We start from the raw sequence: 20,214 nt of genomic DNA, 5'->3' as shown, positions 1-20,214 counted from the left end.
TATTGATCCCGGGGTTCATGGCTCTCTTAACCACCTGGTGTGTCCTGGGGCAAGTACAGCTTGATGGCACCCATCGCGATCCAGGCTATTTTTTGGGGTATGGGTTTGCTCCCTTACAATGTAAGGCTTGCATGAAACAGATACTGGTTTCCATGGATACCAGCAGCAGGAGAAGCCTTCTGATCAGACTCAGATACAGCACTTTGATCATCTGGTCGACATTGTAGATCCAGGGTTACAAGGGATAGAAAACTACGGTACTCTTAGACTAACAAAAAAGTATATAGTGGGTACCGTACTTATGTGTAGTGTATGGTCATGTGATTAACAAGAAAATGGCTCAGCGTCAGGGTTGCTGATAGAAGATTGGATTCAGCTGCTTGAAGTGGTCAATGGTCTCGAGCTACTTTCTAAAGAGTGGGGAGACTCTTGTTGTAGACTTCGGGACACGACTGGCAAAAAATGCTGTATAGCGTGGGATAAAAACTAACGATGATTTCAGAATGACAAAAATACACAGATAGTACTAGTTTTGTTTAGCATATGGTCATTTGATTAACAAGCAAATGGCCTGGTGTCAGGGGGGCCGATAAAGATCGGATTCGGCTGCTCGGAGTCGTCGGTGGTCTGGAGCTACAGTACCCAATTCGCCGTAGCTCATGTTTGTTCCCGTAAGATTCTGTTAAACCGTCAAAGAAAAACCGGCATCTCGTCGTAGCAGCAATCACAAAAGCAGCTGTACTGATATTTAATATTGTAATTTACCAAATCACTGATCTGAGTATTACATTTCATTAGATTTAAAACTCATTTCGGTGATATGGTCAGTTTACTCGCCAATACCTTAAAGTAGTACGGCTTCGGAACAACATTTAATGACGAGATTATTTTGTTTTTGGGGTTTTTTTTGCATCTAACTCCTGTCTCGTTTACTATGGTTTGTGGGTGTGACTTACTTTCTGTGTCATTGCTTTCATAATGAGTGTATTTATGATTCAGTAGATTACAAGGGCACATGTTCATCGTGGATCTAGCCTCTTTATTATGCTCTGAAAATGCTCCAGAAAGATGTGTTTGAATTTAAAATGTACACAATTTTTTACAGGGGTAGCATGTCCCCAGCTCCCCCTAGACTGTCCACCAACCAGGGTCTCACACAATTCTATGGAAAACACTGATTATGTTCTTATACATGAAACTGCTGCTTTTTTTCCTGCCTTTCAGGTGCAAGAGCGCTGGCTACAGGATAACATGACCTTAAGAAAGCGAGAAGAAGAGCTCAAAGAGTTAGTGGTTAAGCGGGAGAAACTTTGCAAAGACATCGGCGACATGCAAGTGATGCAGCTACGCCAGTAAGACTTCGCATCCGTGATTCGACAAATGCAGTATTTCCAGCACCTTGAGGCACACCCCCAAAAAATAGTCTTTTGTGATATTTTTACTTATATAAGGCAAACCGGGCTATACAGCACATGGATTCAAAACTACAGTAACTGCTAGGGCTGCATGAATGAAGAGAAAGGCATTGTGGGATGTAATTAGGTCACCCTGAAAGAATGCATGGCTGTACTCATTCAAACCCTTTGTCACTTAAGATGTTTAGTTTGAGCTGAGCAAAGTAAAACATAACTATAACTATTTTTAATCACTTTCTGTTTTCTCATTAATCCAACATATTTTGACTAAAAACACATTAAATATTCATGTGCAGTCTGTTGTCTGACGGAATACATGTAACGGCATTACGTAATCAGGATTAAAAAAATATATAATTGTATACTGTTACATTTACATAAAAAAAGATGAAAAAAATACCGGTATTAAAATAAGGATTACTTTGCAGGATTAAAATTGTATTTAAAAACATTTTTATGTAGGACCCTACAGGGGACAATATTGAAGTCCTGTGTGCGTTACTTTTAACTTTTTATTATTTTCCTCGTTCGCATTAGCTTTGTTTACTTTCGCTCCTCTCTCTCTACGGTCTTATTCACACATGTTGCACACTCAGGACCCCACCCTGGGGTGGGGGGTCTGACTACAAAATATGACCAAAAACTTTACAAAACTAACAGAAACGTGCCACATAATGAAAGTGCAACTCACGAGACAACATCAACAAACAAGTATGAATAAATTAAATGACATAAAATAAAAGAGTGAATGCAATTTAAAACCTGGGAGCGTGTGCCCTTTTTCAGAGCATCCTTCCAAGCATCCATTATTCTACTTAATTTACTCATTCACATGTGTCTAAAAATTACATGTACATAACACACTCATAGATGAATTGTGTCATCATGATTTAAATTACTGATACTGGAGAGGCAGAGAAAGATGACAAGAAGTCCTAGAAGTATGTTGGAAGTTTAGAAACTGAACACTACTTGTGTTTAAAGCAATATTGGGTTCTTGATGTGCTCTCAATGTAAACTATAATAATGCATACCTAATCCGCCATGTGAAAGAGAACGTTTTTATTTGTGCTTAATACACTCTAAAATTTGAGTATTTTTTGTTGGACTACAAGCAAGTACCTGATCTTGGTTTCCTCTACTTCTTTTAAAGGTGACAACAAAATTTCATAATTTTATTTATATTTACCTAATTTTGTCCTTTTTAGCATATTCGGTCTTACATGACTTTAATGTTAGAGTATTCTGATTACGTTGCAGATTGCATTTCCCAACAGGTAGTTAGCAACTATCGGATTACATTTTTAAAGTAATCCTCCCAACCCAAAAACCCTATTGATTTAGTCGATAGGACCCAGCACCCTGTTCACCGCGATCTGGGTTCGATTCCCGGTGCATTCAATATTATGCAATTGCGAATGGGGCTACATAGTTTTTGGAAAAAAATAATTGTGATTTTTTTTCAGACCAATTTTGCAATTTCGATGTGATTTTCAATTTTAAAAGAAAAGTGCTTTTTCTGTGCTATTTTTGTGTGTGTGTGTGAATACTTAATCGTAGTGACATGCTTTCACCTAAACAAAACAGCTCTCTCTTCTAGTTAGGGTTCTTAGGGTTGCTTTTTGCTCACACAAGGCTCACACATGGATGTGTGGCATAGCGTGGTGCTTGCAAACTCTCCATTAATGGATAGTGTAGTTAAAACTTGCCTGTGACTGGCTGGTGCCCTTAAAACCGAACTGTGACAATTCTGGTTGGTCAAACACTCCATCACTCAAATAACAAAATGATAAAATCACTAAAATGTCTCCTTGACAAAAACGCAGTGTCTTGCGATAACACAATCACAATACATCACATCGCAATATCGATTCGATTTTGTTCAATTGTGCAGCCCTAAATGGGAACAACTACCCATGTCCCTAGCAGCCTGGTGGTTAGAATTCAATGCTCCACAATCCGGTTTGATTCCTGTTGCCACAATTGTTTTGAAATTGTGGTCACTGATAAAATGTATTGACTGATAAATAATTGCATAAAGATGGTCACTTTTTTCCAATTTTGTCTGCATAAATGGTTTTTAAGGCGCATGTTGAAATTTCTGGTCAATTTGGGGTTTTTGGGTGCACCTTACAGTCTGTAAAATACGTTATATTGACGAGGAATTTTGTTCATCGACGTTTCTGATTTCATCTCATGCAGAGAGCGCCGAGACGCTGAACGCAAGCTAGAGGAGCTAAAGAGGAGCCGCAGCATAGCACTGGGTCGCCAGAAAGGTTTCGAGGAGGAGATGCTGCACCACAAGTAAGCTAGCGTACCAAGCTAGGGGTTTATCGTCTTTTGATTTTGCCGTTTCTGACTTTTAGGAGAGAGCTGCAAGAAGAACAATATCACAAAGCAGATGATCTCTATAAAAACAAGATGATCGTGAAGCGTACCACAGAGCTGGTCATTAAAGACTTGGATCTCTACTACAAGGCCCTTGATCAGTTAGTAGTATCAATTTAAATCCATTTTTTTTTCTTGTAACATTTTTCAGACAATTAAATTCAACTCGAAATGCAGGATAAACATTCAATGTTCAATAAAGAAATATCGTTTAAAATTGAAAATGGGATCGAAAATGCAATACTGGTTTGTATTTCTTTTCCAAAATCGTGCAATCCTAATGGATAATCAATACACAAGACCATTAAGACTCAGAGGCATAGTGGTACAAAAATAAACAATCGCAATAATTTAGGGTTCCTGTGGCCGAATTTTTTTTAGCTTCATATGGGCCCAAAAATTAAGTGGTGGGCTGATAAGGTTCACCAATTGAAGCAATTTTGAAAAAAATAATATTATTCTAAGGAATTGATACTGAAGGTTTGTGTATGTCTTTCAAACTACTTTCCCACTTGGCTATTTATTTATTCTTTTAACAGATATTTGAAAAATGGAAGAAAATGACAAATACTCATCTTCTAAAACTCTAGTTTTCTTGGCCTATTAATTTGCTCAGCTTAAATTATATATGTCTTTTCGTATTTTACTATATTTAAAAAAAACAATAACCCTATTTGTAATTTTTGATTTAGTTACTATCATTTTTAAAAATTGAGGATTGTATTTGTTATGTCGACAAATAATACTAAATATTTATTCCCTATTTTTTCCCTATTTTCCTTATTTTATGTTTGGAAATGTGGGTGAAGTAAGATGGAGTTAACCTGACATTCATGATTTTGGAATGTGGAAGGAAACCAGAGTGCCCAGAGGAAACCTATACAGGCATGGGGAGAACATGCAAACTCTGCATGGGGAGGCTGTGGTAGCTGGAATTTAACACTGGACCTGCCTAAAAAGAACACTCAGTAGCCTAGATGGTAGTGTGCCCGCTTTGAGACTGGGAGGTCGCTGGTTCGCGCCTCGGCCGAGTCATACCTAATTGGTATAATGGCGGCGCCCTCTGGCTGCGGCTGCATCGACTCGCTACAACGGGTCAGGTGTATCGACATTTCGTTCTGTGTACATTGTTACAAAGAATGACAATACAAAGGAAATTATTATTATTATTATTATTATTATTATTTAAAATAAAACAATATTGGTTTGAATCATAAGCAAAAATACATAAACTATCTTCTAAATATGCATTTTTTAAAAATATATACTTTTTTGGCTTAAGATGAAGATTGCCTGCAGGAAGCTGACAATTTTTTTCTGCAATCTTGCTGCTATGGGTACCCCTCAAAAAAATGTTTTTTTTTTTCTTCTCTTGTCTTTTACCTTTTATTGTTTTTCTTCCGTTTGCTTTCATTTTTGTTCTTTCTTTTTACATTGTTTCTGACCTTTTTCCTTGTCTTATGTTTTTCTTATTGCATCCCTTGCATTTTTCTTTTCTTTGCCTCCTTGCCTTTTTTTCTTAACGTTGTCCCTGTTTTCAATATTTTTTTTTCTTTAATTTTCTATTTTGTTCTTTTTTCTTTCTGCTTTCCATTTTCCCCTCCTCATTTTTTTCTCTTTTCCTTTCTCCGTTTCTTTTGTTTTTCATGTTCCTTTCATCTTCTATTTTTCTCAATTTTTCCCTTCATTTGATCTTATTTTTTCTCTTTTATTTGTTCCTTTTCCATTCTCAAAAAGCTGAGAAAAAATAAAAGGAACAACGGTGCACTTTGGTCACTTTAACTCTTCGTAGTTTGTATTTTCCCTCGTGCTTTTTAGCTCTCGTTTTTTTATTTCACTGCACAATACAGCATAATCTATTGATTAATACATTACACACTGTCCTTTTAAAAATATGATTGGAAATAATTTGCTGAGTAAATGAAAAAAAAAACAGACTGCTTTCTCCACTGTCAGCAAATCGGACCAATCGATAAGAGAGAGATTTTCTTTCCGTCAGCAGCCGCCTCTTCGATTTCCATAATTTGACGTGGAAGAAGGTAATTGATGTGCGCTTGATATTTTGACCACATTGATTTTATTCAGGGGACTTTCGAGTAAGACAGGAAGATAAAACTGGGTCTGAGTGAAAATTATCGCCTTCATCAACCCACTTATTTACCGTTTATCTTTACGACACACATTCACGTGACCTTGATTCAAGAACTCAAATTGTTTAGATGTGCAACATCCAGAGAGAAAAAAAGATGCCCAACACACAAAAAATATATAATATCTCCTTCATTTTACGATACGAACTATTATATTGATTTTTTTTTTTTTAATAATTTAAGACATTTAAAATAGCCTTCAGTTTTGCTCATTTTTAGATTATTTTTTTTTCTAATTTTGTCAATAACAGTTCCCCAAAGATTGTTTTGCTCAAGTCATAATTCGTGCAGGTGCTTGAAATCCTTTAAAATGCTTGAATTGTAATGTTGTGTTTTCAAGGTCTGAAAATTGCTTGAATTGTGGGTGAAGTGCTTAATTTTTGCCACGTTTTTCCGTAGTCGGACTCGATAGACCACACATTATTTGGAGAAAAATAAAATGTCTATTGTAAATATGAACTGATCATCTGAGCCACTATTTTTGCTTATTGGCACTGGAGAAATTGGAACATTGACTTTGAAAATCCTTAGAAAGTGCTTGAATTTAGCCCTGAAAAGCACATGAATCCTGAAGTCAGAAAAATATATATTTTTTTGTAAATCAAATATCCAAAATTGAATTTTAAACATTGAAAATGGCCTGTCATTTTATTAATTCAAAATAAGAAATACCTCATTTTGGTATAATAACACCCTTAAAAATATTTGGGTAAAATATAAAAGAATACCGCACTTTTTGTTTAAATCTCCCAAAATTTATTTTTTTAAAAAAATTAAGTGGCCGATAGATTTGCAAATTTTTATATTTTTCCCATTTTGCTAAAAATAACCTTCCTGTTTTTGGGGTAAAATGAAAAACAATAATTCATATTTGAATTTCCCCAATTGATTTTGTAAAAATTTCAAATAGCCTCTAGTTTTGCTGATTTTAATTCCCATTTTACCGTCTAAAATTTTAGTAAAATGAAATAATACAAATAAATAAGCACAATTTTTAAATGTAATTTTTTAAAGTTATTATTTTCCTTTTTTTGTGTCCGTTTTTTAAGTGGAATAAAATAAATACAATATTTTTTAAAACGTTCATGTTTTATAATTTGTTACTATTAATATTTTTTTCCAACTACACCTACTGCTTGATTGTAGTTCTTATGGTGGGAGGAGAAAATATGTGCTAAACATAAAGAAATATGTGATATCTCCTTTATTTTTATATAACTTACTATTTGGATTTTTAAATCATTTAAAACATATAAAATAGCCTTTAGTTTAGTTCATTTTTAGATTTTTTTTCTCATTTTTATTTAAAGAATTTCTCAAACCTTTTGGTAAAATAAAAGAATAATAATAAAAGCCAAAATTAATTTTTAAACTCTGAAAATGACATTTAGTTCATTTGAAATTAAAATATCTAAATTTTTTATTAATAAAACCACAAAAATATTTGACTAAAATGAAAATGAATGATAAGTTCTTACTTTATTTTAGAAATTAGAAATGTTCTCATTTTCTTTAGAAATAATATTATTAATACCCAAATATTTTGGTAAAATCAGAAAAATCATTTTTTTTTAATAATTTAATTTTAAACATTGAAAAATTGTTTCTAGATTTTTTCCTTTAAAACTAGTGCATCTCATTCTGTTAATTATATTGCCCACAAAAATATTTGAGTCAAATGATTAAGAAATATTATTCTTTAAACAATAATTCATAATTACATTTCCCACAAATCTAATTGTAATCCTTTCAAATAGCATCTAGTTTTCCTCATTTCAATTTGTAATTAGCGATTGAAATTTTTAGTAAAAAAAAATTATACAAATACACTTTTAGAAGTAATTATTTTCAATGTCATTATTTTACTAAATTTTATTTTTAGTAGAATAAAATAACACTTAAAAAAAATTGTTTTACTATTCATTTATATTACCATTTTTCTACTTGATTGTAGCTCTTGTAGTGGCAGGACAAAATAAAAAACATTAGCTCTTTTTTGTTTCTGATATAGTCTTAAAATGTATTTTTAGGCCCAAGCTAATTAACTCAAACACCCATAAATACGTATTTCCTTTTTTTTTCAGAGCTATCTTGAAGTTCCACAGCATCAAGATGGATGAGATCAACAAAATCATCCGAGACCTTTGGCGCAGCACTTACCGAGGACAAGGTCTTTTTATTTTATTGATTGTCATCATTCAGAATATCATCAGATCAAAATCTAAGACATCCAAATGCAACTCAGTGACATAATATACAATGTACAATAAGAAAATATTGCCCCCCTTTCCAACCAACAACAAACGCCAAATACTTAGACAAAAACACAATTATTGAGGAAAAATAAATGAATAGTAATAACAAACAATATATCAAAGCACAGACTTAGGGTGTGAGGAAATATCCCAACCCCTGCACCATATAAGCTGAATTTTGTAACAGCTGGCTTGAAAATCTGAGGCTCATTTTGACCATCATTTTGTCATTAATAATGGTTTCAAAATTATGTTCAAGCAAAGTTCTTTTGTAAATATGTCACAAACGAGAAGGATACTGGCGTATTTACCTTCACCACAGGCGAGCGAGACAGAAGGGAGTGTGTGAGCTATGTGTGTATAGCTCCACCCATCCTTAACGCTCTTTCACTAGAATTGCCCTGGGTTCTTTGCTGTTGGTTTAGGGTGTTTACAGTTTGTTCTGTGGGTTTTCATCACAAAGTGTCTCATAAGTGGACATAAATTGTTTAATGTGCTTCCACATAAAGGATTTCTTAAAGACGTACTGCCAAAACGTGATCTGTTGATGTGACACTTTAGGTGTACACTATAGTTGAGACATATACTGTATACTGGACCAAGCCCTCTTCCATATGGAACGATACAGAAAAGTTACGAAAAATTATTTTCTCTGAGCCAAATGTACTCATGAAAACAACCATATATGGCTCGCAAGCCATAGGTTCCAGACCCATGCCCCAGTAGTGAGTTTTCTGCCATCCATGATCTACTAAAATGCATCTTAAAATGGTATCGCCCGCCCTTTCTTCTCTCTCCAGATATTGAGTACGTGGAAATCCGCTCAGATGTAGATGAGAACTCTTCCGCTGGAGCAAAGAGAAGGGTCTACAACTATCGAGTGGTGATGATGAAGGGTGACACCGCTTTGGATATGAGGGGGCGCTGCAGTGCAGGGCAGAAGGTACCTGCTCCACTTAAAATAGGTTTTCTTCACGGATCCCCTTAAATCGTTGTTGTTTTTTTTTCACTTATCTGTTAATCCCTTGTGTTGCAAAGGTTCTGGCCTCTCTTATTATCCGTCTGGCCTTGGCCGAGACCTTCTGCCTCCATTGCGGGATCCTGGCCCTGGATGAACCCACCACCAACCTGGACAGAGAAAATATCGAGTCCCTGGCGTACGCCCTTGTCGAGTCAGTACACTTAATTCAATCTATGACTCGCTGAACAAAATAATAAAATGATTGAAGGTTAGAATATTCTACACCAGGGATACCCAACCTTTTTGAAGCTGAGATCGACTTTTTTATACTGATTCGTGCAAAGGGCTTCCAATTTGTTATCGTTAACCTTTTACGAAAATGGCATTACTGACTAAATGGTTTTCCAGAAAAAGGCTAACAATTGTTACATTTTGAAAACAATAGTTGCACATAGTTAGTCTTATTATTTTAAATCACCACTTAATTTGTGTTGATAATACATAATGAGTTTGTCAAAACATTTGCTAATTAGTGAATAATTACTTTAAAACATTTTTCTGTGGAATGGTGTCCCTACGGTTTAGAGATTTCTTCATCAAATGAATTTGTAGGAAACGTAAACGAAAAAATACTGGATTTCAAAATGATATATTATGCGATAACTATTTCCCTGCAGTGGGGACCTAGCCTAAATCAGTGGTCTGCAACATGTTCTGTAACACAAACAGGTTTAATTTCTGACTATATTCTCGGGGCCCGGCCCAATAATAAAATTAGTTTTAATAACAATAATAAGCCAAAATTCACTGTGCCATTACTAGACCACTTGGGATCTAGATATATTGGAAAAGGTAGTCAATTTGATCTCATCGTCACACTATTTTTACTCATGGTACTACGTTGTACAACTTTATTTTGGCTGAACTCTTTCTCATAACGCTCCATTACGACATGACAACAACAAAACAATTGCCTTTTCCTTTGTCACATACTATCTTAGTGGCCATGTGGTTAGGATTCGGTTCGTTCGCTGCTGCGATCCGGGTTAGATTCCCGTTCATCCAGTCCTGGGCAAACGAGGTCAACAATATTTGTCGACTGATCAATCATTGGTCAATAACAGTGATGTTATGGCATAATATTTCTGTATAATGTGCAAACAACCCTTTTAGGTAAAAAAAAGTGTGTATACTTAAATTAATACGATACAGACACTGCCATACCTATGAACGAGATTCCGGACGATCGTTCGTAAGTTAAATTGGTTCGTAAGTTGTTTCAGTGCTATATTTTGTATGTTTAAGGGTTATATAAGTATGTTTAAGGCTTGTATCAGTAACCTGTATTGTTTTGTACTAAAAGATAATATTTTCATAAAATAATATGCTCTATACAGATAAATAAAGTTAAGTTTAACTTATCTTTGGAAGATGGGCTTCAAGAGTTAGGCGACCTCCTCCTCCGTGGTAAAAAGTGGCCAAAAAAAAAGGTTTCAACAATTTTCTCAACCGCATCAAGATTTCTTATTCCACTTTCATTTCAAAAGAAACGGCTCGCCTCTTCTTTACACTTTACACCAACTATATTGAATGGATGCATGGGATATTAAACAATAAAAACATCAAAGTTCTGAGCGCGCTCGAGATTCAGTACACGTAGCACTGTATGTTTACATACGAACTAGAAAGAGGAAGCAGATTTTTTTTTACTTCCGGGTGGTTGCTGGGGGGGCTCTCACGCTGAAAGCACTACAGTAATGTCCTGTACTCGGAAAAATGTGCACAATACAAATTCTAACTTACAGAAATGTCTGGATATTTTTCGACATCCCGAAAAAAATGTTCGTATCTACCGTTTTACGTAAGTCAAAAGTAGGGCAGCGTCTATATATGCAAAAATAAGGCTGTTTTTCTGTCCGTGCGGTACCTGTATGCGCCCTAAATGTGACTTCTGAATTATAGGCTAATTTTAAAAAGAATCTTGGAAAAAAAAATCTAATTTAAAGACACTGATCACCTCAAAGACATCTCATGCCAGATGATCACATTTCCTAGGAAATCACAATGACCCATCTTTGGTGAGGTGTTTTTTTTTCCCAGAACAAGGAATGTGGGCTACTCAGGTGTTCTTAGGGCTACCTTGAAGACTCCTATTCTATTTGATAAGATAGCTCTGCTAATCATGTTTGTGCAATGTCTCCACAGAATCATCAAGAGTCGCTCGAGCCAGCGCAATTTCCAGCTTCTGATCATCACTCACGACGAAGACTTTGTGGAGCTTCTGGGCCGCTCCAGTTACATCCAGCATTTCTACCGCATCCGCAAGAACCAGGACCAGAACTCTGAGATCACCAAATGCAGTATCAGCTCACTTTCGTCCTATCTGCACTGAGCAGGCCAGACTGATTTCTCTTTTTTTATGTTCAAAGGGATAAGAAAGTTCATCGACTAGATATGGAAAAAAACAAAACAAAGTTTTTGTGATTTTGAGTTGGTCTGTTGGTTTTGTATCTGAACCAAAAACATAAAGACAGTGATAAGATGTTTGTGCCTTCAAAAAACAGCCGCATCGATTAGAATGTTGAGAATAATAGAACTTTATTTTCAAAATAAATTGTTGAAACTGTTGTCAATTTTGGAGAAGATGCAAAGTTGAATTGAATGAGTTGAATTGTCTTTGTCGTTGTTCTGTATGCAATGGCACTCCAGGTTAAAGAGAAAAAGTAAGATAAAGACTGTCTGTATACATTCTATTTATCCATTTATCTACTTTGGTCATATCCCTCAAGAGGGGTGACCGACAGCAAGACAAACATACAAAAACAAGGGGGAAAAAAAAGAAGAAAAAAAGGAAAAAAACAAATACAAAGTACTCTTCCGGCTCCCAAACGGCTCCTCAGATTCTTTAGTTGTTTTAATTTAATATTAACATTAATGTTAAAACATTATGCTCCAAATTATTTATTAATTGATAGTATGTGTTATGATATGTTTTACAGGGGTTCCCCCAAGAATTACACAGATCTACAAAAAAACTATTTTAGCTTTTTTACACACTGAACAGGATTAAAGTAGAACCGACAACCAAAATCCCTGAAAATAACTCTTAAGTGCCATGAATAAGTGCTAAATTGCTAGAAAAAATAACTATTTAAAATTCAATTTTAACCTATATTTTAACCTATTCAAACACATGCCAAATTATGAATTAAGGTAAGTAAAACAAAAATTAAAAGATCAGTAGTCTAAGAGTAAAGGATTGAATCTCTTTGGAGCAATCAATATCATTCAAATAAGTCCAAATTTGGCTCATTTTTCTGCTTTTTATACATACATGACTTAATTTTTTTGTTTTCCTTATTGAACTCAATTATTACCCTATCCGTGTTTGTAAACAAGTTTGATGTAGCCAAGCCGCGCCTGGATTGTTGAAGCAGAATTCATGTCAGTTTATAGCAGCCCATTGACACAAAAAGATCGTGGATCATAATAGATAGGAACAGCTCAAAATAGCACAAAGTATGTGCTAGCAGGAAGATAGAGAATTTATTTCAGTCATCAAAGTCAATCAAAAAACGTTTTTTGGATCCGTGCTCGATTTCTTCCTTGGAAGATACTGAAAAAAATTGTCCTTGAAAGTGCTTGAATTTGGATTTACTGTCACCTACCTGCTCCGTGCCTTCAGGTCTGCTGGCGGTACTGAGGGGATAGAGCCTTTTCTGTTGCTGCTAGCTGGGTCTTTTGACCCAGCTTGACACTTTGTTCCACTTTTATTATTCTATTTATTTTTATACTTTTTAAACACTTTTCAAGCGTTTTCATTATTTCATGACCTTTTTAAGGTCTTCTGTTATCTACGTTTTATTTGTGTACAGCACTGTGTCTTCAGCTATGGCTCTTTTAAAGGGCTTTATAAAAAAGGTTTGAGTTGAGTTGAAGTTTTAGACTTTGTTCTTCCTCATTTTGCAAAAAATAATTCCCAAGCATTTTTTTCGTGTAAAATAAGAAATCAGTTTTCTAAAATTTACTACAATGAATGGTCTATAAGTTTTCTTACTTTTAGATTTATTTTGATAATTCTGCTAGAAATGACCCCCACCTTTTTATGGTGAAATTACAAAATATGTATTTAAAAATTCTAATAATTTTGCTCATTTCAAATATTTAAAATGGGCATAGTTTTTTCTTTTTCAATTATTTTTTTCACTAAAACTAATTCTGCCATTTTTTTTTGTAAAATGAGGCAAATAATTAAATTAAAACATTTTTTCAAACATTTAAAATGTATGACTGTTTCGTTCATTTTTATGATTTTTTTTTTTAGAATTAGCTCCCCACTTTTTCTTGTAAAAGAAAAAATAATATTTAAAATTTATATTTTCTAAAATGTCATTTCAATCATTTAAAATGGCCTATATTTCGTGCTCATTTTAATATTTTCCTCATTTCACTAAAAATAAACCACTAATATTCAAAATTTCTCAAAATGGAATTGGAATCATTTAAAATCACATATGACATTCTTTTTGGAGGTATAGGGAAAGTTGGGAGTTGAAATAATATAAACAAGATGAAATCATAGCATTCATCTGCACCTAGGTGTTTTCATTTTAAGGAAGTCAGAGAGTAGGGAATTACAATAATCTAAATAAGAGAAGATAAAAGAAGACCTCTGTGTTTGCCTGACAAATAAATGGGCTGATTTTGTTTATATTTTTCAAATAACATCTACCAATCACTTTCCATATTCTGTTTGGGAAATCCGGAGAACTAGGAATCGCAATTAATGATGTCAAATCGCCTATTCTTATTTTCATTTATTTTTTTGCTCATTTTTAAAAATAATCCCTAAATATTTAACAGAATTCAACCTCTTATCAACTCGCGTGTTTTATTATTTTGACCTCAAATGACCCCACAAATTCAAAGAAACATATCTCAAGTATCCAGAAGCATAATCAAACAAATCTTATTTCCTGTGCGTTCGTTTTTGAAGCGGGGGTGTGCAAAGTGGGCTGTTTCCTGTATAAATTCCCTCGCACACCACTAAGCTGCGAGAATCAGCTAGTAGAAAATAAAAACTGATTTTGAGCTCAAAAATTTAAAATGTGGACAACGCCGCTCCTGATGATGTCTTCGCTAGCGTTGCTAGCTCATCCCGCCGCATCGAAACCGACCGAGGAAAAAGCCGAGCTCAAACTCAAACCTGTCATCGATCTCTTCGATCGCAACATTTCTTTACCGAAGGTGAGAGGATCGGTTTCCGAATACATTCTTTCAAGTGCAAATACTCTATATTCTAACCTGTAAGGTGCACCTCAATTGGCCAGAAATTATAATGTGCACTTTAGTCAAGTCAAGTCATGTTTATTTGCATAGCCCTTAATCACAAAGAGTCTCAAAGGGCTACACAGATCAAAGACTATCGAAAACTACAGACTATTATGACAACACCCCCTGATCTAAAATCTACATGAGGGCAAATAATACACAGATATTGTCAACATAAAATATAGGTTATTCATATGGTATAGAATAGAAGTGTGTTTTAAGCTTAGATTTAAACATTTCCACTGAGGATGCAGATCGAATGTCAGGGGGAAGAGCATTCCACAGCACCGGGGCCCGGATGGAGAACGCTCTCGAACCTGTGGATCTCTTCTTGGCTCTTGGGATCACTAGTAGACCAGCATTTTCAGAGCAAAGGCCCTGGACCGAACATAGGGCGAAATGAAATCTGAAAGATATGAGGGAGCAAGTCCATGCATGATTTTGTAAACTACCAACAGAACCTTGAAATCACATCTTAAGTTAACAGGGAAACAATGCAGGTTAGCTAAAATCGGGCTAATGTGATCAAACTTTATTGTCTTAGTTAAAAGCCTTGTGCAGCATTTTGTACCAGCTGAAGGCTCTTGATTTTGGACTTTGGGAGACCGGAGAGTAGTGCATTACAGTAATCGAGATGGGAGGTAACAACTGCATGAATTATAATCTCAGCATCCGACTGAGACAGCATAGGGCGAATTTTAGCAATGTTGTGAAGATGGAAGAAAGCTGTTCTATTAATATTCTTAACGTGTGTTTGAAAGGACTGATCGGGGTCAAATATGACACCTACATTTTTGACTGAGTCACTCTGGGCGATATTACATTTGTCAATGTAAAGAGCAGTTTTTGAGAACAATACACGGCATTTAGATGGACCAATAACTAACATTTCGGTCTTTTCAGAGTTAAGGTGCAAGAAGTTGAGTGGAATCCATTCTTTTATCTCAGTGAGGCAGGCCTCCAAATATCCACAGTTTAGTGTGGCTGATTCCTCCATTGGAAGATATAGTTGAGTGTCATCTGCGTAGCAATGGAAACTGATATTATACTTGCGAATAATATAACGTAATGGAAGCATGTAAATGCTGAAAAGAAGGGGGCCAAGTACTGACCCCTGAGGAACACCACAGGTAACACAAAAGGGCTCGGATGTCATTCCACCATATTTAACACAGTGCGTCCTATCTGAGAGGTAGGATCTGAACCATAAGAGGACTGTTCCTGAGAGACCAATCCATTTTTCCAACCGTTCTAGTAAGATATGGTCCACAGTGTCAAAGGCAGCACTAAGGTCCAGTAGCTTTATAATTCGGTGTGCCTTATATGCGGACCAAAATTAGGAAAGCAATTATTAATTATTGCTTACTACAATTGTATAACAATGGTGGCAACGGGGATTAAACTAAGTTCTAACCACCAGGATGTAAAAGATATAAATGGTTGCTCACGATTGCATTAAATGCAATTAGAATCGAACCTGGATTGCGGCTGGGAGAGTAATGGATCCTATTCACAAGAACACTGGTTCTCAACTGGTCTGACTTCAGGACCCACCATTCTATCCTCATGACAAGCTGCAACCCAGATCAAGAACAAAATTCATTTTTGTATTTTGCAATTGCTTCTTTCTTCAACTCGGTCATTCTCACTGTTTTCCTCTAACCTTTTTGGGACCCCATATTGTGGGCAGAAAAAGGAAATAAAACAAATAATAAACAATACAATGAGGTGTGATCCCTCTCAACCATAGAGCAGGGACATTAGAGTCATCTTTTATTCTGGAGTGTAATTGACCCTCTGTTTTTTCCTTCCTTTTAGCATCAGAGGCAGCCGCAACCCACCTGTTGAGAAACACTGCACTAGACCACTAGGGATACTATTTTATCACACTATTTTTCAACACGGTATCAGATATTTTGGAATAGAGAATTCAGCTTCACTTTTTCTCAGCATGTTTTGAATACGTGCAGCCACGAATGTATTTTTCAGGATGACTGCATTACTTCCTACGATGCCTTTCTCTTCATTGAGTTAAGAATGACCGAATTAATCCCCACAATGGTTCTTTCTTAATTCAGTGCAGAATATCGTGGGTAAAGACTTGAGTAGGCCCGCTAAAATACTCAACAACATCAACAATTTTGTACTGCGACTAAATATAGTGTGATTATGAGATTCAACCAAATAAGTGGTCTGTACTCCTAGTGGTCTAGTGCAGTGGTTCTCAACTGGTGGGTCGGGACTCAAAAGTGGGTCACGGACCCATTTTCAGTGGGTACCAGGCCTTTGCCTTGGAAAAATTAAGCTAAGAAAAAAGAGAATGGAGGTAGTAAACTGGGAGTAGTGTTTTTTTTAGTATTACAATAGTATTTATCTGTTGTATTAAAGTAGTATAATTGTAGTATGACTATAGTAATTTTATAGTATTTCTGTAGTAATACAGTAATTGTATTGTTGTAGTATTACTATAGTATTTTTGCAATTGTATCATGGTATTATAGCACAACTATAATATTTTTACATCAAGTATTACAATAGTTTTTTGTAGTGTGATGGTACTATAGTATTTTTGTAGCTATTCTGTAGTTGAATTAGGTAGTTTTTCTGTATTTCTATTGATTTTTTTTGTATAATTACCAGACATTTCTTATATTTATGTTAATTACATTATATGATTCTTTTGTTCTTTTGCTACCATTACTCTTGTGTAGTTTTAATTTTATACGGCTTGAAGTCCAGTGCGCCTGACATACAAAACAGGATTTTTTTTAGGGTGCGCCTTATAGTCTGGAAAATACGGTACTTGAAGTCCTTTTGGATTTGATGTTTTCATTTTATTTGGAATATTTTCTACTACCTCTGATTGAAAGTCAAGTCACATTTATTTGTATAGACCTTTGTCAGGACCAGGACAGGAAACAGGAGGCAGAACCCACTCGCGTAACGTTACTCACGGTTTGTTGGGGAGTAGAGAAAGGAGCGCACACTCGATCCGGAGATCGTTGGTGGCGGGGAGTAGATCGCTCGGAACGCGGAAGTGGTCAAAATCAAACAGATCGTGGCGAGAGCAAAACAGGAGCAGAAAAAACGGATATTCTCAGGGCTTGACGTGTCAAAACAGGGTTTTGCAGGCGACTCACAAGACAGCGTTTAAGTAGTCACAGGGAGCAATCTGTCAAGGAGCTTCAGCTGGTGTCCATGGGCGGGGCGAATTGGGCGCCATGGCAACCGTGAAAGAAGCTGGCGCCACACGGCCGGGAACCGATTGGCTGCCGTGGCGACCGTGACAACCTTAATCACAAAATGTCTCAAAGGACTGCACAGGCCACAATGACAACTTACCCTGATCTGAAACTGACATGCAGGCAAGGAAAAACTCAAAAACCTCAGCATTAGGAAAATAAGAACTCTTGATAAAGGGCCACTCAAGAGGTAATCCCCTTTTCCTGGAAGACCAGGCTGCAATTTATGTTGCGTTTGGTAACAATACACATGCTGACCAGGTGAGAACCACTGGTCTAGTGGATAGGATTTGGCGCACTCTACGCCATGATCGGAGTTTGATTCCTGTTGCAATCTATACTATGTAATTGTTTGCAATTGTGATCAGTTATGTGTATAGTGATCAATGAGCAAATACGGTACTTTTTGTCCAACCCTAGCCCCTTACTGTAGTTTTTATTCAGTGCGTCTTATAGTCTGGTGCGATTTATATATGAAGAATATATCACAGGGGACTACTTTTTAGGAGGTTGCGGCTTATAATCCAGTGCGCCTTTTCGTGCAAAAATCTGTTAATTGTATTTCTCTTTTTTTCCCCACTCAGGGCGACTTTGACAATCTGAGTCATCTCGCCGAAGGCTTCAAAAAATGCGGAGTGAGGACGAGATTTTCATACTAAAACCTCACTCTTTGTCGTTTTCAAGTCTAATGCCATCAAATTTTATTGCCGCCTAGGAAAAATTCTTCTGCAAAGTCCACGAGCTTCTGGAAAAACACAAGGAGACGAAAGAGATCGCCAGATATTTGAAGATGTACAACGATCTGAAAGAAGTAAGGTTGATTCCTCTCTGTGGTTTTACTTTGGCCCTTGCTGACCTTTCCTTCCTGTTTCAGTTCAAGTGCAAAAACGTGAAGAAGCAAGAGTGGCCGACTGGCGAAAAATATCAAATTCCTCTCCTCAAAGAAGACCTCATCGAATGCATACGCTACAAAATCATGTACAGCTCGGTGAGCGCTGCTATGCCTTATGGTAATGCCACCAGGTCCCCTGAATAGATTTTTTGTTGCAAATTGAATTTTACTCCTCAGGCTACTAGACTTCAACAGGGGTCACCAATGTTTACGAAACAGAGCTATTTATTTTGTACTGATTAGCGCATTTTGGGAATAACATGTTATTACTATGTTATTACTGTGTTATTACCAGGTAGTACCTATTGGAAGTAGGGTTGAGAGTTGACCATAAAAACATCTGCCTTGTATAAGATCTCTATGTAAATTTACATACATAAATTATTAAACTAATTGGATCAAGAATTAACATAACAAGATATCCTGTTACTACTGTGTTTTTACCTCTGTAATATTAAGTTCCATTTATTAGAAGTCGATTAAAAAAGGATCAGTCAAACACCAAAACAGGGATGTCAGACTAAATTTGGCTCTGGGTCCAGATCCAGACTTTCGGTTCTCAGGCTGGCAGGATCAATAAAACTAAAAAAAAATTATCATTTTTCCCAGTGTTATGTTTTTTTAGCATTTGATTATTGCAGTTTTACACCTCAACCAATTCACCAAACAATGCAAATTCAACACTGCCCTATAGTGGTTGGGGAGAGCATTTATTTTAAAAAATCACAACATTTGATCGAAATGACTTAGCTATAGCTACCTTTCTTTAATTTGTAGGGAACCTGCTTTTACTGCGGGTGTCCAGCAGGAGGTGCCATGGGCACTTAATTATTTATTTATTTTTTATAAAAGGGGTTTCTTGAAGAGTTCCAAAAAAAGGAATTACAATTTCCCATAGGTCTTTCTTGTGAGTTTTACTTCATCCCTTCAGGATTTTGAAAAATCCTGAGAGAGGGAATATTATCACAGAACCTCGAAAAAGACTCAGCAATGTGCAGTACTAATCTTGTACAGGGAGTTCCTGTTTTTTCTGTGTTTTTTAATGTGAAATTTGAATTCTGGGCGTCTGTAATGCCGTATATAGAACTTTTTTACTATGAGAGAGGGGATGAAACATTTTTGCATGCCTTTGGTTAGAGGACACTCTGATTTTATCTTTATTTTTAAACTTTGTAATAAACGTCCACAATCGCATTGCTTCTCTCCAATTCTTTTTTTTCAAAGTCCGAATACTCGGACTGGTCCCGGAAAAAAACACTGGATGAGACACAGGAATGTCCTTCACCTTCAACACTCGCTTCTTTTTTTGACATGTGTAACCGCGGTGTACCTGTCCCACCAAAGATCCACATTCACGCTGGACTGGATGATGAAGTTTTTATTACAGTTTCTGCAGATGAAATGAGTCACAACATTAGCTTCTCTGCTGGCTTTGATCTCTTTGATCTCTATAAGGGGAATTAACATTTTAGCACAACAGAAACAAAACGAAAATAAATCCAAACAGCTTGACAACACCAATCACATTACTGTGCATGTTGAGAGATTTGTCAGCTGTGGTTATAATGTTTAAAATAAAG

The 20,214-nt window shown here is 35.9% G+C and overlaps 2 protein-coding genes across 2 annotated transcripts in view; both read left to right on the top strand.

The window, feature by feature from the left end:
- The window catches only part of rad50 (RAD50 homolog, double strand break repair protein), a 30,725-nt gene extending 18,923 nt beyond the window's left edge, over window positions 1-11,802 (top strand). The window contains exons 22-28 of the mRNA XM_088321451.1: window positions 1,225-1,352; window positions 3,618-3,719; window positions 3,782-3,904; window positions 8,038-8,123; window positions 9,009-9,151; window positions 9,247-9,380; window positions 11,375-11,802. Of these exons, the coding sequence (XP_088177577.1) occupies window positions 1,225-1,352; window positions 3,618-3,719; window positions 3,782-3,904; window positions 8,038-8,123; window positions 9,009-9,151; window positions 9,247-9,380; window positions 11,375-11,561 (903 nt within the window). The 3' untranslated portion in view covers window positions 11,562-11,802. The remainder of the gene's footprint in view (window positions 1-1,224; window positions 1,353-3,617; window positions 3,720-3,781; window positions 3,905-8,037; window positions 8,124-9,008; window positions 9,152-9,246; window positions 9,381-11,374) is intronic.
- A 2,399-nt stretch (window positions 11,803-14,201) lies between these two features.
- Window positions 14,202-19,604, top strand: LOC148349301 (uncharacterized). The gene is made up of 4 exons (XM_088321570.1): window positions 14,202-14,416; window positions 18,327-18,377; window positions 18,458-18,553; window positions 18,617-19,604. The coding sequence occupies exons 1-4, from the start codon at window positions 14,276-14,278 to the stop codon at window positions 18,776-18,778; spliced, it is 450 nt and encodes a 149-aa protein (XP_088177696.1). The 5' UTR covers window positions 14,202-14,275; the 3' UTR covers window positions 18,779-19,604.
- The last annotated feature ends 610 nt before the right edge of the window (window positions 19,605-20,214 follow it).

Source organism: Urocampus carinirostris, chromosome 17 (genome assembly GCF_059441175.1).
Source record: "Urocampus carinirostris isolate Australia breed hairy pipefish chromosome 17, RoL_Ucar_1.0, whole genome shotgun sequence".
NCBI classification, from domain to species: Eukaryota; Metazoa; Chordata; class Actinopteri; order Syngnathiformes; family Syngnathidae; genus Urocampus; species Urocampus carinirostris.
This window is presented reverse-complemented; position numbering and strand designations above follow the sequence as displayed.

Coding starts and splice junctions, on each gene's coding strand:
- LOC148349301 (XM_088321570.1), top strand. CDS start 14,276: ATGTGGACAACGCCGCTCCTGATGATGTCTTCGCTAGCGTTGCTAGCT. Junction 14,417..18,326: donor GCAACATTTCTTTACCGAAG/GTGAGAGGATCG, acceptor TTCCCCACTCAG/GGCGACTTTGACAATCTGAG. Junction 18,554..18,616: donor TGTACAACGATCTGAAAGAA/GTAAGGTTGATT, acceptor TTCCTGTTTCAG/TTCAAGTGCAAAAACGTGAA.